This window comes from Heloderma suspectum, chromosome 6, assembly GCF_057233095.1.
Source record: "Heloderma suspectum isolate Gila_16-S chromosome 6, 16-S_ref, whole genome shotgun sequence".
NCBI lineage: Eukaryota > Metazoa > Chordata > Lepidosauria > Squamata > Helodermatidae > Heloderma > Heloderma suspectum.
The window spans coordinates 57,258,247-57,286,009 of record NC_139463.1 but is presented as its reverse complement, the minus strand read 5'-3'; the positions used below and the strand labels follow the sequence as shown (position 1 = coordinate 57,286,009).

Genomic DNA, 27,763 nt, shown 5'->3' with positions numbered 1-27,763 from the left:
GCAGAGGTCCCTCTCGCTCCTACTACCTTCCATTCCTCTAACTCGACACACCAACAACTGAACCTCGGTTGTTGTTTTGCAAACAAAGCATGTGCTCTGCCCAATGTTAAGTTTTTACACTCGTTTATATACATTCGTACCAATTCCAATGCTTGGAGGGAGCAGGGTCTGCAGGCAAGAATACTTTGGATAAGTGACTTGTAAGAGCAGAGGCAAAGAACTGTACTCGTATGTATACTAGGACTAGGAACATGCTGTTAGACAGAGAGAGAGAGAATGGAGAAGTTCTGATGGTTGAATTCCTCCCAAGGTGCCCAATTCCGTGCTAAGTCGCTTTTGTTGCAATCCAGCAGACACGGGGATGCACTCTGCTCTGCCTTTTCACACTGCAGCCGCTCCGGTTATAGTACTGCGGTGGGTGGACAAGCTTTGCCTGCTGAAATTCTCCCTTCTAGGCAGCTTATAAAAGCACCGGATTCTATCATGAATCTGTCAACACGACCTGCCATCCTAAGAGTTTTCCTCATGCCAGTCCGCCTGTAAGCATGTTGTGCCTCGATTTAAGAGAAAGGTCGCATCAGTGGTATTATTTCTTGTCTGTTTGGGCTCTTGAGGACAGAGGAGGAGAAATTGAACAGGAGAGGAGAGGAGAACAATGGTATACAGTAATGGTGGGTCCCGGGCTGAATGCTGCTGCTGAATGAGGAAGGCTGAATGCAGCTGCTATACAAGAGGCAGGCCGGGCGGACCATCCCAGCCAGCTACCGCCCCTGCCCTGAAGCTCCACCTACCTTTGCTATCTGCACACACCAATTAAGGAGGTCCTGGGATCCAATGCGGTCCTTGTTCTCCCGCACGTAGTCTAGCAGGCAGCCGTAAGGCATGAGCTGAGTCACCAGCTGCACTGTGGAGGTGAGGCAGATCCCCAGCAGACGTGAGACATACGGGCTGCCCACGCCTGCCATGACGTACGCCTCCTGGGAGACAGGGGGAAGAAAGAAAGTGTTAGAGGTCTCCTTTGGGAATACAGCTGATTGAAAAAACTCACAGGGGCCAGACGGCTTCCAGTGGGATAGCGGGGACACACCAGGGAAGAGTCATCACACATTCCCCACTCACATCCAAGATCTCCTTGTTGGCTTTGGGTGAGGTGTTTTCCCGCAAGACTTTGATGGCCACTGGGATCTTCACACACTCGCCGTCTGGAATCCAAACACCCTGTATGGGCAGTCGAGAGAGAGACAGAGAGATGAATGCATTTCTTTGATGACAGAAAGGTGGGACAGAGACTGCATTAGATACTTTGGAAACACTGTCCTAAAACCCCGTCAAAAACTGGTCTAGATATGAAACATCCCGTGGGCACTGACTCCCACACACACACGCTCCACAAGGCAAATCCCACCCATAGCCAGTACTTGGGAGCAGAACTAGTCACAATGACAACCCTGCCATTATGGAACGAGTCTTCCCAGGGATAGTTGCTACCATGGGGAGGAAATTCAATATGGGGCAGGATTCAATATAACTAGGAAAAGCCATTCCCAACCTAGCTCCCTCCAGATGTGCTGGACTGTAACTCCCATCTTCCTCAGCCAGTCATGCTGATGGGAGTTGTAGTCCAACATATCTGGAGGGAACCAGGTAGGGAAAGGCTGGTATAGCCTGTGTGAAGGGACATTCACAACGGATAACAATCCCCATGGAAAGTGGAACATCCACACTGGCTCATGGAGTGAATGCGCACTGAGAGCAGGAAGGGAGGGAGGGATTCACCACATTTTGTCCCTCGACTAAATCCATTTCAGCTCCCATTCAAGGCCCTTGGTACGAACTGTAGGTTGAAAGCGTGACTGTGCCGCTCTTCACATGGGATGTCATGGTGCCATGGACACTGGCAAAACAGCATTCCAGATGGTGCTCCATATCACAGCAGCCCTGTTTGCTGGCAAAAGAATCACATTTTCCCAGTAACAGTCTCCTGAGTGCTGGGAAGATGCGATAACGCCTTGGAACCAGAGTGTTTCCCAGTGAGAGGACATCCGGATCCTGAGTGAGAAATGAGCAACAGACGTGCATTTGTTGCTCAAACTGAGTCCTATGAAAAGTTTTTAAGGTCTTCAGCAGCTAGTCCGCAAATGAGTCCCAGCCAAGGCCTCCCATGCCATTTACCCATGTTTAACGAATCGGTTCCCATTCTCCTCACCTTGTACACTGTTCCAAAAGCGCCTGACCCCAAAACCTTGACTTTTTTCAATTCCGTCTCCTTGAGAATGCGCATCTGAGCCTGGTTTGGCAGGGCTCCACTGGGCGTCAACGGCTCCACCAACTAGCAGTCACAGAAAGTGAGGAGGTGCCAAGAACGAGAAAGGAACAGAGAGATGTGCACTCCCCCCATCAGGTAGCCACACTTGCAAGGATGTAATAAAATCATCTAGGTGACATGAAGATGAATGAAGTAAAAAAAAAAAAAAATGTGCTGGGTACTTCTGCAAGGATTATTCAGGGAGGAAGCTCCTTTAGGACTATTTAAGCATGCTTTATTTACATTATTTGCCTTGCTGGATCAGAGAACAAGGGGCCATCTCAATCAGCATTCTGTTTCCAACAGTGGCCAGCCATATACTCCTAGAAAGCTCATATTCAGAGGTATACTGCCTCTATAAATAGAGGCTCCATGTAGCTATTGTGGCTAAATGGAATATACAGGAATACATTCCCCCACCCCAAAGTGTAAAACCTAATAAATGCTACTAATACTGAAGATGTCATGCAAAACCTTGCCTGAACAATATTTTGGGCTCTTCCCCCCACCCCCAGTTGTACAGAATCATTAGAAGAGACTTTGGAGATCATCTAGTCCAGAGGTGGGTACTTCGTTTTGGCCTACCAGTCCCATCAGCCCCAGCCCGCAAAGCCAGTGGTGAGGACAGCACTGGACTTGTAGGCCAAAACATCTGGAGAACCACAAGTTGCCCACCTCTGATATAGTCCAAGGCAGGCTCTGCACTGCAGGGTGCAGAGGGCCGTCCAGCCTCTGCTTATATACTGCCAGTGAAGAAGAACCCACCACCTCCCAAGGCAGTCTGTTGCACTGCTGAACAGCTCCCACCATTAGGAAGTAATCTGCTTCCCTGCAATTTCCACCTGTTGGTTCTAGTCCTGCCCTCTGGAGCAACAGGGAACAAGTCTGCTCCATCTTCCGCATGACAGCCTTTTGGATATTTGAAGACCGCTATCCTCTCTCCAACTTGAACACACTCCGGGAGAGAGCGGAGGACAGGAAGGCCTGGCATGCTATGGTCCATGGGGTCACGAAGAGTCGGACACGACTGAACAACAATCCTCTCTCCCCTTAATCTTCTCTTCTCCAGGCTAAGCATACCCAGCTCTTTCAACCACTCCTCATAGGACTTGGCTTCCAGACCCCTCATCATCCTGGTTGCTCTTCTCTGGATGCGCTCCAACTTGTCAATGTCCTCCTTAAAATGGGGCACCCAGAACTGGAGACAGCATTCCGCCTTAATAGGAGCATAGCTTCCAAATCCTGGGAAGTCCTAACTCAGCCCTGGTTAGGCCTCATCTGGAGCCCTGTGTCCAGTTCTGGGCACCGCACTTTAAGAAGGATGCAGACAAGCTGGAGAGGGTTCAGAGGAGGGCAACAAAGGTGATCAGGGGACTGGGAACAAAGCCCTATGAGACAGACTGAGAGAACTGGGCATGTTAGCCTTGAGAAGAGAAGACTGAGGGGAGATAGGATAGCAATCTTCAAGTACTTGAAAGGTTGTCACAGAGGGGAAGGCCAGGATCTCTTCTTGATCATCCCAGAGTGCAGGACATGGAATAATGGGCTCAAGTGACAGGAAGCTAGATTCCGGCTGAACATCAGGAAAAACGTCCTGACTGTCAGAGCAATACGACAATGGAACCAATTCCTTAGGGAGGTAGTGGGTTCTCGCACACTGGAGGCATTCAAGATGAGGCTGGACAGTCATCTGCCAGGGATGCCCTACTATTCTATGATTCTATGAAACACAGCCTGACTAATGCAGAGTAGAGTGGAACTATTACTTCCCGTGGTCTGGACACTGCTTCTGTTAATGAGGCCCAAGACTGCACTGGCTTTCTTAGCTGCCACATCACATTATTTATTTATTATTTATTTATTATTGCATTTATATCCCGCCTTTTTTCCTCTTGCAAGGAACTCAAGGCGGCTTACATTATCCTCCTCCTCCTCTCCATTTTATCCTCACAACAACAACCCTGTGAGGTAGGTTGGGCTGAGAGTGTGTGACTGGCCCAAAGTCACCCAGTGAGCTTCCATGGCCGAGTGGGGACTGGAACCCGGATCTCCCAGCTCCCAGTCCAACACTCTTGCCACTACACCACACTGGCTCTCCTACACCACACTATTGCTGGCTCATGTTCAGTTTGTGGTCCACTAAGACACCCAGGTCCCTTTCACAGGTACTGCTGCCAAGCCAGGTCTCCCCCATCCTATATGAGTTACAGCTGCCAACCATACCTCCGTCTCCTGCAGAAGACGCCGCATTGTATGTTTCCTCTCCTGCTGCTTCCTCCGGTTGATGCAAATGATGATGAGCAGCAACAGAACCAGGGCGAGTGCAGCACCCACCACCCCAGCGATGATGGACGTGGCCTGGCTGGAAGGGCGGGGGAGGAAAATTAGTAGCCTGATGCAGAGATGGCGAACCTCTTCCGCCTTGGATGGAAGTACACATTTCTAAACTCCCAAAGTACACATTTCTAAATATACTTTATCCTGATATACACACTTTGGTATCTTGCTTTGAGACGAGAACCACATCACAAAATTCAGAGAAGTGCAAAATCCAAAGGAGAATTACGTCCCAGTCATTAGCCCTTTCTGTAGTATCACTGCTTCATATCTCATCCTGAAAACTACAAACAGCTGTGTTCGTTCAGACATCCTTTAAAAGCTTAAACTGTTGAAAACTGCGAGCATCTTCTCTTTGCAGTAATCATCCCCATGTCCTTCATTCTTTCCTCAAAGGACTTGCCTCTTAGACCTTCTAGAGCTGTTATAGGATAGTGACAAAGGCCACGGGCTATGAACTGGACCACTGTGTTCCCTGTCTCAGCCATGAATTCACCGAGTGGCCCCTGGCAAGCCTCTTCATAGGGATACTGTTCCACTTTACGGGGTCATTGTAAGGATTACTGAGATAATATGTGCCAGGGAATAGGAACACTTGGCAAAAGCACTAATGGAACTACAGAATATTATTTCATCTTTGCAGCTCTCCTGTGAATCTTGCTCAATTCATTATTTCTACCGCACTTCAGGACACCAGAGTACTTTGCAGCCTTTAAAACAGCAGCCCTGAAAGGCTTGCTGTGCCGCTATAGGGCCAGAAACATACTGTCATTGAAAAAATAAAACCGAGATGTTTCAGAATATTGAATCCCCTGATCACACATAATTATGTCTATGAATGTAGCTTTTGTTCATACAAAAATTTTGCGCACCCCAAAATTCAAAGTTCCGTAACACTCCCTCATCATCCTTTACATGCAATATGCCCTATGTCCAACTTCTTGAGTTCCACGGAAGAAAGGTGAGATATAAATGAAATAAGACAAAGTCCAATACCTGGGTTTCTGATCCACAGGGCAGCCACGTTCATCCCGGAGCACACACCTGGAAAGAGGAACATCAGCTGTGTCAAACAATCATTACATTTAGGAAATATTGCTTTACATGTTTTGAAACGGGTAGTGTGGGAGTCCAAGCCTGACTCAAAACCCTGTGCTCACAATTTACAAAGTTAGGGTTATGGCCATATTAACTTGCCTTTCATTTTGCATTTTTAATGGATTAAAATGAACAACAATAATACAAACTATGAACAATCTGGATAAAAGTAAAGCAAGCATAAATGTCAGAATAGCAGGAAGAGTAAAGAAACACAACTGAATAAGAGTTAACAAGGATTCCTGTGCTTTGAAATATTAGCGACACGAGAAGCTGTCAAAGACATGCCTAGCACTAGAGGGTTTTAAAGAAGGGTTTTATAAACCTTTATAAGCTCCATAAACTAAAAGATCCTAATGTTTACTCCTCAGGAAATTGTATTTGGGTTTGCTGACTGTCAGGGTTGGATTGGAGCCCATAGAACCCCAAAGCAGTTCTGATTCTGAGGAAGAGATAGAAACCGTGGGAGAGGAACCCGCGCGCTGTTCAGAGGCACCGCCGGAGGGAGAGCCCCTCCCTGCTCACATTCCTGAAAGTGGTAGCGACCCTGGCAGGCAGGGGGAGGGACAACTGGAGCTTCGGGACGCTAGGCACCGGTGAAGGGACAAGCGGGAGATGGAGGGCGCCAAGAGGAGGCGCTCAGCCTGCTTGGCACAACATCAACAGCTGCACCCTGCTGCCCCACGGGAAAGGGGTGGAGTTTCGCCTCCTAGCCCTTAAGTCCAGAGGTTTCCCGCCTTTACCCTCTAAACAGAGATCAGCTGATTCACTAAGGCTAGAAATCCCTAGTAGGCAGCTCTCTTAAGTTTCCCTCATTAGGCTCATGCTATTAGCTTCTGTAAGCGTCATTAGGCTGAATGGAAATAAAGCCCTGGAAAAGAGCCCTATCGTCCGCGTGTTGATTCTGGCCACTTGAGAATTTCAGAAGGCAGCAGGGGCGCTCCTGACACTGACCTTGGTTTCCTCAAGCCCAATGCAGAGGCAGCTCTACCATAAGGCAAGATGAAGCGGACACCTCAGGTGGCTGGTTTTCGGTGTCATTACGGTCAGCTGAGTGGAAGACTGGTGGATCTGAACCCTAGGGGCAGTGAATGCTGGAGTGAATGAGAGCGGTGCAAGAGCACTTGCACTGCTCAATGGGGCTTGTGCAGGAGAATTTCCTGGTCCCATGTACATTACGAGGTGGGCGCCATGTGCATTTCTGCCTCAGGCACCAGAATATCTTGGTGCGTGCCCTGGTGCAGTATACTTCCTAGTAAGTTGATGTCTACACATGAAATAGATGGGGCTAGGAAACCTGTTTTCCTCCATTTATTTTGGACTACAACTCCAGTAATTCCTGACCATTGGCCATGCTGGCTGGTACTTATGGGAGTTGTAGCCCAAAACATCCATCGGCCACCAGGTTTCCTGCCCCTGAAATGGAATGAGGTGGTACAGCCCAGCAGTGGAGAATGTACAGCACCACTTCAGACATGTACAGCACCGCTGCAAAGGTGGTTGTGGTGGGGATACAATTTTTGAGTGCTCCCCGTGTAAAAAACATGGAGCAGGCTGAGCTACGGTCTTTCTTCCTGGTCTTTTCAAGGTTTGTTTTTCTTAACATTCAGGGAAACCTGTCCCAAGACCAAGGCACAAGATCGGGTATAAATGTTACTTAAGAAATAATCATAGCAACAGCAACTGTACAAGCACAACAGAGAGAGAGAGAGCAGAATATTAATCCGTGGGGAAGGGGGGGGGCATTCTAGAACCCTCCCCTTAAACTGCCACTTGCTACTTTTCAGAGCTGGTGTATCTTTGCAGCTTTAGGGCACAATCCTATGGGGATAGTCAGCAGCCTCCGAACTCAGAGGCAACCGACTATCCAATGCAGGGTGGGCGGAGCGCGGAGGGGATCTTCTCCTCCACACTCCGGCCACCCTGCATTTGTGGCTAAACGGCAGATTTCAGCTGTCTAGCCAGGGCGCCTCAGAGCGGGAGTCGGGGGGAGAGGCCGGATGGCACATACGAAGCGTAACGGCACTTCTGCCATCCCTCCCTGCCCCCAGGAACACCCCCTTTCCCCCTGCTCCACACTGCTCTTCTGAGTGCGGAGCTGAGGGTGAACTGAGCCACCTACGAGGGGGAGAGGGCAGGGAGGCAGTTTTCTGGGAACCAACCTCGGAGTGCTGGCTCCGAGGTCGGTTCCCAGAAAATGAAAAATCCTACGGCTGCCTAGCCACTGTTGAGCTGCCATAAGGTTGCGCCCGTAATCATTCTTCCTCCCAACTTCCCATGGCCAAGTAGGCAAAATTGCCGGTGCCCCATGTGAACCACCCAGAGAGCTTCAGCTACTGGGCAGTACAGAAACGAAATTAATAAATTTAAATATATAAATAAATATATATATATATATATATATATATATACATACACACACACACACACACACACACATACATACATACATATATATGGCTGATCGCCCCTCCCACCCCACCTCCTCAACTCTCTTGCAGACTCACAAATGGGTGCAATTGCTTGAGCATGACTGACAGATGCCTTGTTCGTCGGGATACTTCCAGAGGGGTACAAAAGAGCCATCAACCTTCACACCGCTAGGACACCGCTCCACGCAGGAGAGGCCATCTTTGTAATGGGCACACGCCACACACTGGTCTGCCTCCTAGGGAGGGAGGGAGGGAGGGAGGGAGAGACCTTCCATTAAGTGAAGAGAAAGGAAAGTCATTCATTTCAGCTGTCATATGCAGATCTACATTTAATACCAGCCCTTTATTTTATTATACAAGTTGACTTGTTGCTGACATGCCCATAGACAGACATAACCTACAGATCAGAAAAAAACGGCTGCTTGATAGCAATCTAGGGATTTGGAGTCACTGGGTCTGAGGCTGTTGCAAAGTTGCCTCAGGAGAATCCTGTTGTTGTTGTTGTTACACATGTCATTACCTATGAAGTAAATGGTTGTGTAACTTGGATTCTGTAATATTGTGGGCAATACTATAGCCCATTGAGTTCAGTGGGCAGGTTAAGATTCTCTCACTGAAGTAAATGAAGTTTCAAAGTGCTTCACTTTAGGTGAATCACACTCTAAGGACGCAATTCTATGCATGTTCAGACAGATAAAAAGTCCTACAACTCCTAGCATTCCCCAGCCAGCAACCCTATGCTGGCTGGGGAATGCTGGGAGTTGTAGGACTTTTCCTCTGTATAAACATGCCTAGGATTACACCTTAAATGTCTGTAAGAAATTGTTACTTCATTGTCCAATATGAAGTCCACACCTGGCTTCACCTACAGCATCTGAAATCTTTGGCAGCCCATTGGCGTTTTCGCTCTTCCATAAAGGAGGAAGCACTATGGCTGGGGCAGCAGCACCTGGGAACGTAGACCAGACTTCCCTAACCCAGCATGCTTCAGAGGTGTTGGATTGTAACTCCCATCATTCCCAGCTATCTGGGGATGATGGGAGTTGCAGACTAATACATCTGGAGGATGAGAAAGGCTGTCTTAGGCCATAAGAATAGTCAGTTCCGGCCACAGACAGACACAAGTAGTGTAGGAAAATTCAGCCTGTTCTCTTATGCCAGGTATACATGTGTGGACTCAAAAGGCTAGATACCTTATAAGCAGGATTCATTGCCTTGCATTCTGTGTTCACAAGACTGCCTGGGAACAAAAGTTGATATCCACTGAACACAGGCTGTTGCTTAAAACAAAAACAAAAAAACTGAACACATTCAAAACCCTCATGGGTGCGGAGAAAAGAACCCAATATCCGGTATAACCGCTGGTATTTATAGAATCCCAGCTTTTCCTTTTGTAAAAATAAGTAAGCTTCCAGTCCTCATGGCTCTGCAGAAAAGCTGAATAGGTATTCATTTTCAGGCCACAGACCTATAGTACCTTGGGCATTCACTAGATGAAATAAATCCCAGTTAATAAAACATATTCCTTGTTTTTAGATGATGTCACAGCATTTTTAGACCTGTCACAGCAGGCATGACCTTAGAGAGGCATTCCTTTATGTGTGTGAGAGAAGAAAGAATGCTTCTTTAAAGATGGTGCCTGTGACCTTTTTGGGGGGCATTAAAATGTAACAATACACACACACTACTCATTTAATCAGGAGCATGGGATTAACAGATCAACATGTTGCAGCTCTAATGGTCACCAAACAGAATAGCATCATGTCAGCAAGATACAAAATGCAAAACAAAAAGACATCCGAGAAGCCAGGAAAGTGTAAAGAATATAATCATAGGCTGCCCCTGTAGCAACAAACTGTATTTCTTTGTTTTCTTTTTTGTGAACTTCTGATGTAATTTGACCAGGACCATTGCAAAAACAAATGCGTCTTTCACGTTAATCATTCATTTCTGGCATGTCACAGTTTTACGCATGACCGGCCAGCTGGCGGCTTTGTTTCACACAGGTCTGAGGAATTCTTTTTTAACATTCCAGTGCAAATGGCGTGAGAAGAGAGAAGCTGGTAAACGCCTCCAGAGCCCCTGCCCTACAGATACACGCATCTGGTTTTGCAGCCATGACCCTATAGTCTGGGCTGCTCCGGCCTAGTGCCCTTCACCTACGTTGGACTACGGCTTTCACTGTCCCCAGTCATGACCATGTTACCTGGGGATGATGGAAGTTGTAGTCCAACACATTTTTGAGGGTGCCAGTGCCAGGGTGGAAAGTGAGCCAATAGGACCCCAGAGCAGTTCTGATTCTGAGGAGGAACAGCAATCCGTGGGAGAGGAGCTCGCTCCTCTCTCACAAGTACAGCAGCAGGCAGAGATTCCTCCTGCCAGCATTCCTGGGATAGATAGTGACCCTGGCAACGAGAGAGTGCTGGAGGGGGGCTTGCTGGACACTCGGCGCAGACACAGGGAGCAACAACAGATGGAGGGCGCGGAAAGGAGGCATAGCGCACGTTTGGCGTGCAAACAACGGTCGTGTCCCGAGGACCCAAGGGAAAGAGGGAGGATCTCTCCCTAGCCCATAAGTTCAGGGTCTTCCCGTGATTCTCCTTCAGACGGGGACCAACTGCCTTAACTGGAGCTTAGGCTACTCAGCTATCTTTCCCCAGTGCTGTTCCTTGCTTTGGCGCTAGTGACTAGTATTCTGAAAGAGTCATAAAGTAATAAAGGAATAAAGTCTTGGAAAGAATTCCTCGTCGTCTGTGTCCTGAGTTGGCTATTGGTGGGGACTGCAAGAGGCAGCTAGGGCGCTCCTGACAGCCAGGTTGCAGGGAAGGCTGCTGTGGTACAATGGCTTTCCAAACTCTATTTCAAGCAGTGGAGGCTGATGGCTCCAAGGTCAGTGGGGTGGTGAATCTGCTCCAGGTTTCAGTCAGAACCAGTCAGAACTCTAAAGGCTATCCACCACCCCACGGAGCTCAGAGCTGCCAGCCTCCACTGATTTCAAGATACTGGGGATTCTCCACAGATTATCAGAGATTCCTCAGTGAACAGCTAAGTCATGGCAGACAAGCTTCCCTGAAAGACCACTTGCCCACTGCTACCAAGCTTCCGTCGTGCAGCTCTAGTGCAATGCGCAGCCACAGGGGAGCATTGGATTGGTTCTGGCATAACAGTTTGGCACTACAGGAATGAACCCTGCCTTTGCAAACAAAACATGGCTCACGCAGACCACTTTCAGTCAGTTCGGATGTAAACTAGAAGTGAGAGAAGGAACTAGAGCTTGAAGGAGAGGCGGATGGGGTGAGGAGGAAGCATATAAGCATACATTTTGTTTACGTACCCCCAAATAATGGTCTGAACTGACCTCTTGGGTGCGTTCTAGGACATACTCAGGGCTGTTTTGAGGGGGGCCATGAACAAAGGCCCCTCTGGTGAAACCCCTCAGTGGGATGTGGGAGGCTTACTTGGCAATGGCAGCAGCAGTGCTCAGATTAGCAACCGGTGGATGGGTTTGAGGGCCGCCATTTTGATTTCCCACAATGCCCCAACACTGCTCAGGACATTGGCGGGAATTCAAATGGCCGCTGCCAAGCCCAGCCATCAAGCACTGATCAGAGTACCCCCCCAAAAAAAAACAGATTAAAGGGGGCCCAGGGCAGGTATAAGGGTTCCATGTGCTGACACTGGTCCTGGACATGCTTTCTGTTCACACAGGGTGACAGCGTCCCACATAGAGCAGTGTGTGCAACCTTGGAACATGCACGAGGACCCTCTGCAATATGTAGAAGTTCCACAGTAGATGCTCCAAGTACCTTGGCAGAGACGTTTTAATGTGAAACACTTAGGGATGTTAATATATTAAGCGGTATAGAAGGATTATAATAGCTAAATAAGTAAAATAAATTTAAGTAAGTCAATGTGGAAAGGACTGCCTGATAGTAGAAAGTATGATAACTGCTGCTCTAACCATGGATGACATTACCTGCTAAAAATTTTTTTGGAGAGACTGATATTTTCAGTTCTCTGTTTGACTGACTGGGATCAAGCTAACAACTTCTTCTCCAACCTAGATTTTGGGGGCTGGACTGGAAGGGAGGCAGTGGATGCTTGCACCTCCTTGAACATGAACCAACAGCAGATAAGGACATATACAGTGTATGGCTGAAGAAAGGCAGCTTCAGAATACAATAAGGGTCTCAATACACTTCAGCCTGGCCCTCCCGCTGACCCCGTCCTTACCGATCCATAGCAGGACTCTGTCCCGTTTTGGGGCATGCACTCTGGATGACATGAAAAGCACTGTGTCCCGTTGACATATTCCCGAATGTCCCTGTAATTGCAAATCCAAATTAATCCAAAGTTAAGGTTGTTTTATGTCTTCTCCTGCCAGCTTCCCTTAACTTCCCAGAACACCCTGGAATTTTGCAAGCCACAATCGATTGGTGCAATTCTCATCAGAATAACTTTACAATCAGGGCTGTATACTTCTTTAAAAAAAATAAGAGATATATGTTTTAAAAAATAGGGAGGTGATGTGTATGTTATTTCTACATCTCTTCGATGTAGAGCACAGACTTTGCTAAATGACACGGGACCCAACATACCAAGATTAGCTTTCATTTGGGGATGGGGGCGGGGGAAGAGATCTAGCAAGTTTCTAGACCTTACTATGACTGAGTAATCTCTTTTCTACACAGCACCTCCAGGGTCATTCTTCCCCTACCACAGGTTTTTTGTAACCAGGAAGGCCTCCTGCTCCACTTCTCCGTTGTCACATACCCATCCCGAACGCTGCAGCTCTTGACACATTCCTTCCCACGCAGAAAGCCACTGCAGGACACACACTGAGTTGCTCCAGGTCCCCAGCAATGCCCCTTGGCGCACAGGTGGAAGCAAACCTGGCCTTGGATTTCTGTGGAGAGATGATACATGGCAGAGCTTATGACCCATTAACTTGCTATCGGCAAAGGCGGGGAGCCAGAGGTCAGCAATGGACGTTTCTCTTGAAAGAGGTAAACCAATGTCAGGAAGAGCTTCACTCCTAATTCAGGGAACCTGGACAGCTCTGGGGTTGCTGAGGATGAGGTTAAACACAGGAAGAAATCATTTGGTTTCTGACATGCACGTAGACTTCCCTTTAGACTCCCAGTCCCATGACTGAATTTGGGCTGGTTCGGGAAGCATTAGAATAGCTAAGCTTCCCAGGAACACACAGGCAGAGGTTCCCAGAACAAGAGAGATGACAAAGGAAACTCCTCTTGCAGGGGGAGCTGGCTGCAAGTGCAGCGGGGCCTGTGGGCACTGAACTGCCAGCCCCGGGGTTAGAGTCTCTCGAGTAAATTACAAAATGAGTGTCAATCTGAAAATGTAAAGGAGCCAATGGAAAAATTTGCAAGGTCCGTGTGGATTCCACAGTGATTAGAAACACACACAAAGTGAGAGATCATATGAAGCATTTACCAATTTCCAAGTAGATTCCAAAGACAATTCACATTGTCTGGATTAATTAAGTTGCTGCCTTCCATGGGGATCTGGCCCTTGAAAGTGGTCCTAACGATCCCTAGAGCACTGCTTTGTGTGAACCTGGGTGGAGCCCAAGGCCAAAGAGATGTTATCTTGGAGGAACTGGATCCCTGAAACTACTAATTGATAGACCTTTTCAGTGATGGATTCCCACAATGGGAGCACTTCGCTTATGGCTTGAGGCTCCCATGTAAGCTGTGTGAGTGACCTAGTTAATGGAGCAGATAATTTCCCAAGTCCTTAGTTGCATATGATAACTTATTAGCCAACATTTCTGCATTTTTAGTGTCTATGAAAGAGACTCCAGTGCCTAAGCCGTAAAATCCCTTTTAACTGTTTACCCAACATGCATCCCTTTGCATGTACCATCCCACGTGTGAACTCATTCATTCCAACCCATCTGACTGGTTACAAGAAAAGGAGCACAGGACAGTTGAACTTCTGATACAGTCCTGTCTTGGAACTGAACCTGTACTTCCTTAAGAGGAGTCACAGGCTGCATAATATTTGCTCTGACTGATCCAATTTTAGCACATGTGAAACAACAATGCGGTTCTTCAAATGCCTCCAGGCACAAAGGTCAGTAAGCGAGGAGTTAAATTTCAAAATTGTCTTAGTTTGAGAGCTGATATGTTATTTCTTCTGAAATATTCAACAGGCCATAAAAATTGCACCAGATCAACAGCACACTTGATCAGGTTCATTCAATTGGGAGCACTCAATCTGGGGATCCCCATACATGTAACTCAAGTCCCATTAATTCCCACATCTGTGATTTCTGATTATAATGAAGAATATAATGTTCTCCCCAGAAGGGGAGATCAAAGACAGCTGTGGCTGATGTCCAGGAAAGCATTCCGTTTGAGTCCCCACAATTTCTCTCTCATGGAGGGGGGCTTCAGATGTTCATTTCACAGCAGTTATAAAGGTAACGCCACAAGATGTCCCAAGCAAGTGAGATTCCAGCTGTGGAGATACTGGCTTGCAAAACACAGAGAGATGAAACTGGCTTGCAAAACACAGAGAGATGAATGGTGCTGCATTATAACAACAGTGTCCAGTTGCTGGCTTTGACGGCGCACTCAGCTCTCTCATCAATGGCAGAAACTCCAAAGCAGTATGAAGCATATACAGTCCTACTGTGCTGCATTCATGGACTGTACGACAAGCAGCTTGGCTACAGCAACTTGACTCTTTAGACTGCAAGACAACGGCTTCAGCAGAATGGAGGTGCCCATTTCTGCAGGGGTGGCATTCACCGGAGCAAAAGCCCGGATCATCCCCTCATTCCAAGTGGAGACCAGAGCCTTGGTGAGACTGCCAGCTAAGTCTGCAGGGAAATCCTCAAGAAAGACCTCAGAAAAATATCCTGATTCATCAGCCTCCTGGGGTGGTCCATTAAATTTGGTCCAGCATCCCTGAGGAGATTACAGGCAGCCTCAAGGTTAAAGCTTATCAGGTAATCTGTTCATGCCAACAGGGTGAGTACTGGTCCCCCTGCCCCTCCAGATCATTATCTCCTCATCCAATATAGAAAACCAAATCTACAGCATGTCCTGCCACATATGCTGGGTCAGATATTAACCAAGATAGGTCAATCATTGACATGGAGACCATGAAATATTGAGCCACCTCTATGTCAAGGCAGCCTTGGTGTAAATATTAAAGTCCCCCAACACCTCCAAATTGGGGTCCTCAACACTACACTCAAGGCCGCCTCTGTCAGCTCAGGCAGGGAGACTGTTAGGCAGTGTGGTGGTTGGCACACCAACAAAATCTCTATCCTGTTTTGAGATCCCAATCACAGATATAAACATTCAGAGCCTCACCAACTGCTGGACCAGGTACCTGATCAGGGAGATAGATTCCCTATAGACCAAGGCTACCTCCTCTCCCAACCCCTCCAGTAGAGCCTAGTGATGCAACAAGAGCCCTGGTGCACACATCTGGGAGAGGTTGACTCCTCCCTTTTCATCCAACCAGGTCTCAGTAATAGAAGCCAACACAGCACGTTCTTCCAGAGTTCGGTCCAACAGAAATCACCCTTTTCCATGAACTAACCTGGCATTCATCAACAGCATCCGTAGCCTAGAGGGGCGTGCAGGCAAGTCCCCAGAGTTACCTGGCCTGGGAAATGTAGTGGAAGGGGAAACTACATAACTATTTAAATCACCTTATCACCAGTCATCGCCTCCTACTGCAACAGCACACTCTGCCACGCACTATGCTTATAGCGGCCCAAGATTCCTCACCTCCACAATACATAACAGGCTTCAGTTCACTCCAAAACCCACAAGCTACAATAACCCGTCTCACAGCTGAGTGCCCTAAAAAACTCTGCCCAGACAACTAACTAGCTGAGGCCCTGAGAAAGGTACCCATCCAGAACAATCTCACTCAAACCCGTTGAAAGCCACCACCCCACCCCACCCACAGCTTATGGTTACCCCTCTTCACTTGCGTCTAGAGGTTAGACTGGCAGGCTCTTCTCCACCCCCTGCACACCAGGGCTTTCCTCTCACTAAAGCCTCTGCTGAAAGAAGGTGGATCCTCAGTCTTGCCCAACCCAAAGGAGTGATTGAAAGAGGAATTCCTTTTGACTCATCCCCTTGGCTATGATCTGCCCACACCAGGCCCACAATATGTCCTCCGCCCAAAGGGCCCCCCAGCCCTCTTCTCTCTCCTGGGGAGGGGCTTCATCTCTCGGGGCCATTCTGGACACACTGCCAGCTCTCATCTTCTAACTCTCTCAGCCATGGAAAGACACTTTTGCTGGCTGCTTGCCTCTGCCTAAAGTATCACAGGCCAGCAGACCTACTGCATGAATGCTGCACTAAGCAATCCTGAATTCTTGTACATTTGCTCACAAAAGAGCAAGGTCTCAGGCCGTATGTGGAGGTCCTTATGACACGATGTGTTTTCAATCCGTATAATAATTATTAATATATTTAATTTACTTCTTACGAATCTCTCTTTTAGACATCTATTCCTGTCAATAAAGGTGAATTCCCTATTATCCATTTCCTCTTCCCAATTTCCAGTCAAATTTAGAAGGAATAATTCCTTCTCTCAGGCCTCTTCCCCTTGTTCAGAGATAACAAGTAACCTTGTAGACTTGGACTTTGAAGATGCCTGTGAACTTTCAAAGCCTGTGCAAAACTGTTCCAATTTGTGCTTGATTTACTAATATAACAATTTGTGAATCTCTTGACTGTGGAATTGCTTTCCAAAACAACTGTGTGTTCCAAACACCTGATGTATCTCTTGGTAATGCAAGAAGGGGAGAATGTGGACAGAATGGTTTTCTTTCAACAGGAAGGCCACGGGGGGAGTTGCATAGGGGATATGTGTGAATGAACAAAGAGAAGCAACAACATTAGGGCAGAAGATGTTGCAATAATATGAAGGCATATTTTCTTGCCACTGGAAAATCCATGGGAACTGTGAATGACAACAGTAAACCCCTAGAGGCCCCTTTCCTAAAAACTGATACAAGAACCCCAGAGCAAGGGGGGGGTGTGCTTCTTCTGTGGACATTCCTGGATTGAAGTGCACACTTCCTACCCTGATCCAAAATTGGGATTCACGTTATGCTAAACTGCTTGGCCAGCAATTAGCTGTGTGTGTGTGTAAACATGAATGAGTTTAGATTCAGGGAACAGGATCTTCACTGTTTCTATTTACTTTGGGGCAGTTGTGCCACGTTTTGGGACTGCGAGGTCAAACGTCTGGGCTTCTGGCCAAACACTCATCCACTATAAACTTGGGAAGGGAAGTTCGTATGGGTGTCTTTCAACTGATCTTCAACGTTCCTATAAACTTGGTGTGGTCCTTATCTCAGCCCCTATAATGATCCAGTGACTTCAGCCCCTTTATAGGATCCAGTGATTTTAGCCTGATCACCTCAAATCACTAGGGTTCTAATAATGAGTTAGTCAGTTGCTTCTCTTTTGTGTATGAGAATTTCCATATGCTTAGCAACACTGCTCCCATCTCACCCACCCCAAAATACCAGGGTTAACAGGTGACTCCCAGATCTGAAAAGGCTGATGAGGAGAGCTTCTATAGGAATAGGCTGTGCACATGCACACTCACCACACTGTGCAGCTAGGCTATTGTCATTCTGGAACAGCGTCTGACGGGGCTTTCTGAAGATGTCTCCCCAAGGAACACTTTGGATGAAGCAAAGGTTGGGGTTGTGGTGGATAAGGACCATTCCACTGCTGATTTCTTGCAGCGAATGCAGGCCCAGCGAGGTGATGCTGAGGTTTTGCAGTGTTAGGGAATAGACTCCACTGTCAAAAGAAAAAAAAGCTACCCAGTCAGGAAGGGCAAGGGAACAATGCCAGAATCAGCCACCATATCTATCTATCGATCCATCGATCCATCCATCCCGCACTGAGCTAGGTATTTACTAATCCACTAGCATCTCAATTGTCTGTTTTATTGGAGTCTTAATATACTGCAAGTTACCTCGAGATTGTGTAGGTTAGTAAGAGAGGTATTAATATTTCAAATAAATACAGTTTGATACTTAGGCTTATGGGGGGTGGGGGCATGTATTACGGTTTAGATTCCTAACCTACTTGTTTCTAGTCCTCTTCACATACTGCCATGTAAGTGAAGGGAAATGGCAGGCCTGGGGCCTGGCCTCATTCCTCACTTGCAGTACTGAAACCACAGCGGTAATGGCTTGGATGAAGAACTGTAGGGTGGAGAGGAAAGGGGTGGGTTATCTCCTCTCCTTCCTGCCCTATAGCCCTTCATCCGAGCTTTCGGCACAATGCAAAGATGAAGCAGAACTGGTTTTATCAGGCCCACCTTGCCAATAACAGCACACAATCCTTTGGTGGAAGGTAAGAGACCAGATTCTCTCCTGCTCGAGGCCACCTCCACTGAGTGCTTCTCCACCACCTGAAAGACCAGCCCCCAGGAGGTGCTTCCCTTCAGGAGGAATGGCCAGTGCAGCAACCCCTTCAGGCAGGAACAGGGAACCAGTTGCCCTCCAGATGTTGGACTACAAGTCCCATCATCCTCAACCACTTTCCATGCTGGCTGGGGCTGATGGAAGTTGGAGTCCCAACATCTGGAGGGCTACAGGTTCTGCACCCCTGCAACAGTCCCCTTAAGTATCCCAGAGGTTGCTCTTGGCCAGGTGACTTGCTCATATATGTAACAATGAATACCTGGACTTTTGGTGATGTTCACATTCCTATGGAAATGCAGACAGGTTTTCTGAATGTCATAAAACAGACACACATTAGTGAATACTGACAGCCACCGAAATGCATTTGTCAGCATTCACTTGTATATGTCTGGAAAGGAGGAGGGGGGTATCATATCTATTTGGAGAGCCACAAAATTCATTGGGGTTGGCGGAAGTCATACATGTAAATGCTGACAGCTTTCCTAAGACCACCTAGTGAGTCTGTAGCAGAGATGAGCTCAGATTTGGACTTCCTGATTCAGAGCTTAGCCTCTTAGCTACACCACAGATGTCACCTCTGCCAAAATGCTACGAGAGCGCTTACTTGTAGAGTGCTCGTCCCCGGATCACCTGAAGATTCTGGAAGAGGCTCAAGTTCAAGAGCGTCTCTGGCCACGATTCAATATATAAGAAGCCTATGAAAACATGAAGTTAGATCTAAAGATCTGAGTTCCAGAGTACCTAATTTGTGATTAATTACGCTACGCCCACATAACAACAGAGCAACCCTGTTGTCCAAGGCGATGGTGGGTGGTGTTCACAGCTCCCAGAAATAACTTCTTAGATACCTGTTAGATCCTTTAAGTTCTCAAAGGCTTTAAGCTGCTCAGGATCCAGGGGCGGGGTATTGGTGGAAGGATCCCTGAAGAGAAAGGAAGGGAACTACATTGAGGGGAACTGAAGGGCGCGTGCATGCACACACACACACACACACACACTCTAAAACAGCTCCTCCACCCCTTGTTGTTACATCAAACGCTGCATGCTTGGTAACTTTAGTGGTAACTACTTTAAAAAAGGTAAAGGCAAAGGTGTCCCCAACCAGTCGTGTCCGACTCCAGGGTGTGGTGCTCATCTCCATTTCTAAGCCAAAGAGCCAGCGCTGTCCGAAGACGCTTCCATGGCCATGTGGCCGGCATGACTGAACACCAAGGTGCACGGAACGCTGTTAACTTTCCCGCCGAAGCGGCACCTATTTGTCTACTTGCAATTTCTTGCTTTCAAACTGCTAGGTTGGCAGGAGCTGGGACTGAAGACGGGAGCTCACTCCGTCACGCAGCGCTCGGGTCTCCAACTGCTGTCCTGCCGACCTTCCAGTCTGCAGTTCAGCGTCTTAACCACTACTTCTATTCTATTCAGTTGATGAAACAGCTGCCAAAATGTTTTTCACTCCACACAAACACACTCACAGGAATTGTGATAACGTTCATCATGCGGAAAACTGACTGGGCAGTAAAAAGCAACAACAACAACCCTCTAATGCTTCCAAGGTTACTTGTTCTTCCACATGGAGACACATTGATAAGAAGGGGAGGACATCCGCTTGAAAAGTGCCCACTGTCACCATTCACACATCATAAGCCAGGGTTGCTTATGGCTTATCATGATCAAATAAGTGCACAGGTGCATGCTGCCCAATTGTTCCTGTACCTTTTCCTGTGGTTTGTTTATTGTGACGTCCAACTGGGGATTCTGGCTCATATCCCCCTGCCCCCAATAAGCCAAAGTCATAAGCTGTGATTTATTGTTAGCTTATGACTGGCTTATTTTGAGAGAGACAAGCCAGAATTCCTGGTTTGGATGTCATGATAAACAAAACATGGATGGAGGGTCCATGACGTATTTCACCGCTCCCGCTTGCAGAAGGAGCCAGGTGGGAATGATCGAGCAGCATGAACCTCCATGCTTGCTCGATCATGATAAGCCAGGATTCTTGGCAGCACTGGCTTATCATGATGTGTGAATAAGCACCCATGGGCCAGTGGATGCAATTCAAGTTTTGTCCTCCTTCCTCCTCTCCATTTCTTATTTATTTATTTATTTATTTATTACATTTATAGCCCACCTTTTTTCCTCCTTACGGAAGCCAAGGTAGCGTCCATAATCCTCCTCCTCTCCATTTTATCCTTACAACAACAACCCTGTGAGGTAGGTTGGGCTGAGAGTCTGTGACTGGCCCAAAGTCACCCAGTGAGCTTCCTTGGCCACGTGGAGAGTAGAACGCAGATCTCCCAACTCCCAGTCCAACACTCTCACCACTACACCACACTGGCTCTCTTCTTTTTCCTTGGATTTCAACTCTGAGGAAGATGCAACTTAAACTTTTGGGGAAGGCTTCCAATAGTAAAGGTTTCTGGCAATGGAATAAAGCTGCTGGCGTGTGGTGCCACTTGTGTTTTCACCCATTTCTCGGTGGTCATATGGAATTTAAAAATGAAAGCTGCCATTCTGAGGATGCTGACTTTATAACAAATTCCTAATCTGATATTTGTATGGTGCGGTCCCTGATAGCCATGAGAGTGCAGTCACTGAACTTGAACCGGACATCTGAGAGAGTGAAGTCAAGTGGGCCTTAGGAAGCATTACTAACAACAAAGCTAGCGGAGATGACAGTATTCTAGCTGAGCTATTTAAAATCCTAAAAGATGATGCTGTTAAAGTGCTGCACTCAATATGCCAACAAATTTGGAACACTCAACAGTGGCCACAAGACTGGTTAAGGTAAGTTTACATTCCAATTCCAAAGAAGGGCAACGCCAAAGAGTGTTCAAACTACCGCACAATTGCGCTCATTTCACATGCCAGCAAGGTGATGCTCAAAATCCTACAAGCTAGGCTTCAGCAGTATGCGAACCGAGAACTACCGGAAGTACAATCTGGGTTTCGAAGAGGCAAAGGAACTAGAGATCAAATCGCCAACATTCACTGGATCATGGAGAAAGCAAGAGAATTCCAGAAAAACATCTATTTCTGCTTCACTGACTATGCTAAAGCCTTTGATTGTGTGGATCACAACAAACTGTGGCAAATTCTTAAAGAGATGGGAGTACCAGACCACTTTACCTGTCTCCTGAGAAACCTGTACGAGGGTCAAGAAGCAACAGTAAGAACCAGACATGGAACAACCGATTGGTTCAAAATTGGGAAAGGAGTACGACAAGGCTGCATATTGTCACCCTGCTTATTTAACTTATATGCAGAGTACATCATGAGAAACGCCGGGTTGGATGAATCAGAGGTCGGAATTAAGATTGCCGGGAGAATTATCAACAACCTCAGATACGCAGATGATACCACCCTAATGGCAGAAATTGAAGAGGATCTCAAGAGCCTCTTGTTGAGGGTGAAAGAGGAGAGTGCAAAAGCTGGTTTGAAACTCATTAAAAAAACGAAGATCATGGCATCTGGCCCCATTACTTCCTGGCATACAGAAGGGGAAGAAATAGAAGCAGTGACAGATTTTATTTTCTTGGGCTCCAAGATCACCGCAGACGGTGACTGTAGCCATGACATTAAAAGACGCTTGCTCCTTGGGAGGAAAGCTAGGGCAAACCTAGACAGCATAGTAAGAAGCAGAGACATCACCTTGCCGACAAAGGTCCATATAATCAAAGCTATGGTTTTCCCAGTAGTAATATATGGCTGTGAGAGCTGGACTATAAGGAAGGCTGAGCGCCGAAGAATTGATGCTTTTGAACTGTGGTGCTGGAGAAGACTCTTACGAGTCCCCTGGACTGCAAGGAGGTCAAATCAGTCCATCCTAAAGGAAATCAACCCTGAGTGCTCATTGGAAGGACAGATACTGAAGCTGAAGCTCAACTATTTTGGCCACCTAATGCGAAGAGAAAACTCTGGAAACGACCCTGATGCTGGGAAAGACTGAAGGCAAAAGGAGAAGGGGACGGCAGAGGATGAGATGGCTAGATAGCATCACTGATGCAATGAATATGGACTTGAGCACGCTCCGGGAGAGAGCGCAGGACAGGAAGGCCTGGCGTGCTATGGTCCATGGGGTCACGAAGAGTCGGACACGACTGAACAACTGAACAACAACAACAAATGGTGCAGTCATGTGGAATATGCATACGCAGGCCTGCTCATGGGACAATCTGACCGCTACTTCTCATCCAAGGACAGAGAGGAGACTTTAGATACAGATAGACATACAGAAGAGAAACCACAGCAAATTCTTTACTCATGGAGTAAGCCAGGCTTCTCCTTAGTTTGGCAATTTGCATGACAGACATACAGTCCCCTGAATCAAGTGCTGATTCTGCCTTCAGCTTTGCCCCACCCTACACACTTCAGGTTCCCTGTCTACCTTAGGCAAGAAATAAGAAAAAAGTATTTTCTAAGCACTACATATAGGTTTATAAAGTTATCTACTCGGTCTTCATGTTGCTTAAAAACAAGAAAAACCATGCAAACTTTTTTAAGAGTTGCAAAACTCTTCAAGAGATGACATCACTTGCCCAGCTGTTTTTGTGGTTGTTTGTTTTAAAAACAGCTTGCCATGGAACAAAAGTAGTATGTTGTTAAAAAGCCACAAAACTAGCTCTGTCACCCTCACAGCAGTTCATTTGCACATGCCCTTCCAAAGTTAAAACCAGAGCTGTCTCGCATGGTATACCTACAAGGATGTATCACACAAACTGATACACTCTTCGCACCTGTATTCTCAGTTACTTACCCTGCAAAGGTCTCTGGCAGAAAGGCTAAACTGCCAAAGATCTTGGTACAGCCAGCAAAATGGTGGATGTTGGATGCATTGACGGCACGAACCCCTTTCAGCCACTCCATTCCCAAGCCATTGCAGACTGAAAGAGAGAAAGGTGTGGGATAAGGGAAAGTGGGGAGAAAGATGTGTATGAGTCAATGGATGTCATAGGCCAACAATGTAGACCAGCCAATGCGCACATCACATCGCAAGCCCTGAACCTTTGGAGTGTAGGGCCAATTTGGACATTCTTGGGTGCTGAATAGTATGGGGGCTATTTCTTAGCTATTTCCAACAAAACCAAAGAGGTTGAAGTGGGGTAAGTATACCCAAGTGGCAGAATAAAGTCAAAACAAAACTCCAAAAGGAAATGCATGTCAGTTTCAAAATTTGTGCAGCACCCATAAGTCATTTCCAAAACTCTCTTTGACCATTTCTGCAAGCACAGATGATGCCCCAGGTTGCTGGGGTCAGAGTTGAAGTAAATGTGTGTGACAAAATACAAAGGCTGGTGTATAACTGGAAATATAGAGTCCTCCTGGAAACAGCTTTCCTACCCTCACCGGGCAATCCTTGCTCTTACCGGCTGGGCATTTCTTGGGGCATTTCTCACACTTCTGCACGGCACCCACACTCACTTCCTGGGCATTCGTAGGACACACCAAAGTGCAGGAGCCGGCCTCTGCAGCCAAGTAATTATCTGTAATCAGACACAGAAAGCAACTGAGATCTTAGATTCAGCATAGTCTACACATTACATACATGTACTGTTGCAAGGAGCCAGATTCCAGTTACACACACACACACACACACACCATGAAATTAGATGACAAAAGGTGTGTCAATAGAAGTTTCCAGCAACGATTCAAGGCTTATATCACTCCCGTTTCCCTGGAGTTTTTTTCAGACACTAATCATCTTGCGAACTGCCCAGAGAGCTTCAGCTATTGAGCAGTACAGAAACGTAATAAATAAAATAAATCTTCCAGGAGTGGCATAAGATCAGGGAAGGCTAGCATATTTAGTGGCTAGGTTAAGCTAGGCAGTGGGGAAAACATGACATAGCTCCTACATGTCCTGGAAGCTACAACTGGTCATAGCTTCCTAGCATGTACATACCATGTGTACTCATATGTGCAGTTACCACATGCAATCATCTACATGAGAACTACATGTAGTTCAGAGGAGGGCAATGAAGATGATCAGGGGACTGGAAAGAAAGCCGTATGAGGAGAGACAGAAAGAACTGGGCATGTTTAGCCTTGAGAACAGAAGGCTGAGGGGAGACAGGATAGCGCTTTTCAAGTCCTTGAAAGGCTGTCCCAGAGAGGAAGGCCAGGATCTCTTCTCGGTCACCCCAGAGTGCAGGACACGGAATAATGGGCTCAAGTGGCAGGAAGCCAGATTCCGGCTGAATATCAGGAAAAACTTCCTGACTGTTAGAGCAATACAACAATGGAACCAATGACCTAGGGAGGCGGTGGGCAATCCCACACTGGAGGCATTCAAGACGAGGCTGGACAGCCCCCTGTCAGGGATGCTTTGACCTGGATTCCTGCACTGAGCAGGGGGTTGGACTCGATGGTCTTATAGGCCCCTTCCAACCCTACTACTCCATGATTCTACAGGCTATTCCGTACATTGAATATACCCATTTTTGTCAAGCCTGACATAGTCCCAAGATGGCATTGGTCAAGTCTGTGTATCTCAGAACCACTTCAAATGGAAAAAAAGCATATAGAACATTCCTTTCAGGAATGTACCACATCAGAGTGTGGATTGGTAACTGCATGTTTGAATGGGCTTCCACATCTCAAAGACCCTGCACATAGAAAAAGTCACATGACAGGGCAGAAAGGCTAGAACTTCTCTCTTAGATTTGCTAGTTTTCTGCATATAGGTTTTATGTTTTTTAAAAAGACTGAGGAGCATCCAGCAAGGTGAACTGCTCCCTCATGTGCATTCTGAAATGGTACAGTCCTTCCAGGACTCTACCACATTATTTTTCTGAACATTTAAAACTGCTCTGACCTGCAGAGCAGGGAACCATATCCTCAAGCATATCAGGAAAGAAGTTTGAGGATTGTGGTGGATAGTTCAATGAAAGAGATGCACTCAGTGGCTAGGGGCAATCGCGGTGGCAAAAGGACTCATCATGGGTTCTTGCCTTGCCACAACCCCTACTGCATGTCGTGGGTTATAGAATGGGTACAAAGCCACCCCTGCCATCCCGCGCACCAGGTTTGGACAATACAGCAACCTGCGCTGCATTGTAGGTAATTATGCAAATGATGGTTGCACAACCGGCACACGTGGAGTCAGGGAAAGAACCCACAATGGGTTCTTTGGCCCCCGTGATCGTCCAAACCTGGTCAGCACGTAGAAGTGGTGAAAAAGGCAAATTCGATATTAGGGATGATTAAGAAAGGGATAAAAAAGTGGAAAGTAGCATAATGGATTTTATAAATTTATAGCATGGGCACATTTATACTGTGTACAATTGCTTTGTCCCATCTCAAAAAGGAACAAGAAGGGCTCATGGTCATTGACTTAGGTGGCTTTAAAAGGGGGTTAGACAAATTCATGGAGAAGAAGTCTATCAAGGGTTACTAGCCACCAAAACCTAAAATGAAAACTACATGTTTGGAAGCAAACATACCAGATCCTGGGAAACAAAAAAAAGGCGGGAGGGCTATTAGCACCATCATATCCCCTAAGAACACAGGCAACTGGTTCTTCTTCTGTTGGCCAGGCAAGGACCAACAGCCAGTGTTATGTATCCTAGGGGAAGTACTGTGTAACTGGTTCTAGCAAACCTTGCTTGATGAGATGCTCAAGCTCTTCTTCAATTTTCCCACAATGCAAATGACACATTACTGGCTTTCATGCAAATTGGTGCAATAGATGGATCCAGATGGAGTGACACTGGCTTCCCCTTGTATTCTCCTAATTCTTCAGAAAATACCCTTGGAAATTTATTAACAATTGCTGCAAGCTGACCTGTAGTAAGGACGTGAGTTCCTTAAATGCTAATCCCTATTGATGAGAACCAGTTTCTCCCCAAGAGGTTTTTCCTCTCCCCTCTGCAATTATAAGTGGAAGCTTCTCTTGGAAGGAGCCATTCTGTACATCTACGGTGCAGCATCCAATGATATCAACCTTCTTTGCATTGCAATCACGCAGAATGCGTGATGGGCTTGCCAACTTTGGAGCAAGGGTCCCAGAAAATATGTGCTTAAAGGTGTCTATGGTAATTATGGATACCCCAGATCCCAAATCCACTTCCATTTTGCACTGCTGGCCATTGACTAATACTGTTGCACACAATGCAGAATCATGAGGTTCCTTGCCACAGGCCTTCTGAATGTGATATACCTGTTGAGTTTCATCACCCTGCGGATAACCAACCCCATGAGACGCTAGGTGGAGTGACTGTTTGTTATAGTTCCCTGGCCTTGTGCTGACAGATTTAGAATGGCAGACTCACTCAAGGTGACCCTTCCTCTTGAAAACCTGCACTCAGCACCCTTGAATCTGCACAGAGAGCGCTGATGTGGTCCTCCGCAACCTGAGCAGCAATAGGTAAGCCATGGCCTATCTGCAAATTTTACGGAGGGTGCACTTATTGCGCTCTGTTGACCTTGCTGCCCAGAATTCTCAGCCTGCTTGCTCCAGATGGCGTTTACATCCCCTGCATCTCTCCTGAGTTCTGTGACATACAGTGATGCTGTCTCACTTGCTGATGCCTTTTCTTGAGCCATTGCAAATGTCAAGTTTGGCTTGGACAGGGGTCATTGTAATGCTTCACCATAAACCCAAGGCGATCCCTCAACATCTCCTCTAGAAAATCCCCAAAGTTGCAGTCCTGAAAAAGATGACCCAGTTCTGCAATGCCCTCTCCAGGTTGCTGCATTCATTTGTGAAATTTAAATCTCTGCACAAGAACGGAAGGCTTTGGTGAGAAATGTATCTTCAATCATCCTAAAAGTTCACCAAAGGTCTTAGTTTTGGGTGAGGTAGGAGCAGTGAGGGATCTGATTATGCGAAATGTCTGTGGCCCACAGACAGTTAAGAGCACAGCTCATTTTTGTTCAGCATTGGTTCTCTTATTTGCTTCCAGATAGAATGAAAGCCATTCTGCAGAAGAATCCCAGGAAGCAGGTAGACTAATATCAAAGTCTTCAATATGTCCAAGAGCAGCCATTTTGATTTTAATTCTCTTTAAAACAGGACACAGGAGTTGCTCAAGTTCTTAAGTGGGCCTAGCTGACTGCTTACCAGTTAGCTGTATTCACTGGATTCACAGTCCTTGCTGCCTGTATAGCTCTCAGGATCCCACCCCACCTTTGTCACCACAAATTGTTGTATAG

General features: G+C 46.9%; 1 protein-coding gene across 1 annotated transcript in view; it reads right to left on the bottom strand.

Moving 5' to 3' along the window:
* ERBB2 (erb-b2 receptor tyrosine kinase 2) overlaps positions 1-27,763 on the bottom strand; it is a 72,339-nt gene that overhangs the window by 10,293 nt on the left and 34,283 nt on the right. The window contains exons 8-20 of the mRNA XM_084804515.1: positions 23,977-24,093; positions 23,367-23,493; positions 19,465-19,538; positions 19,221-19,311; positions 17,785-17,984; positions 12,946-13,078; positions 12,406-12,496; positions 8,248-8,408; positions 5,639-5,686; positions 4,529-4,667; positions 2,207-2,329; positions 1,120-1,218; positions 792-977 (exon numbers count right to left, since the gene is read on the bottom strand). Coding sequence (XP_084660641.1) covers positions 792-977; positions 1,120-1,218; positions 2,207-2,329; positions 4,529-4,667; positions 5,639-5,686; positions 8,248-8,408; positions 12,406-12,496; positions 12,946-13,078; positions 17,785-17,984; positions 19,221-19,311; positions 19,465-19,538; positions 23,367-23,493; positions 23,977-24,093 — 1,589 coding nt within the window. The remainder of the gene's footprint in view (positions 1-791; positions 978-1,119; positions 1,219-2,206; positions 2,330-4,528; positions 4,668-5,638; positions 5,687-8,247; positions 8,409-12,405; positions 12,497-12,945; positions 13,079-17,784; positions 17,985-19,220; positions 19,312-19,464; positions 19,539-23,366; positions 23,494-23,976; positions 24,094-27,763) is intronic.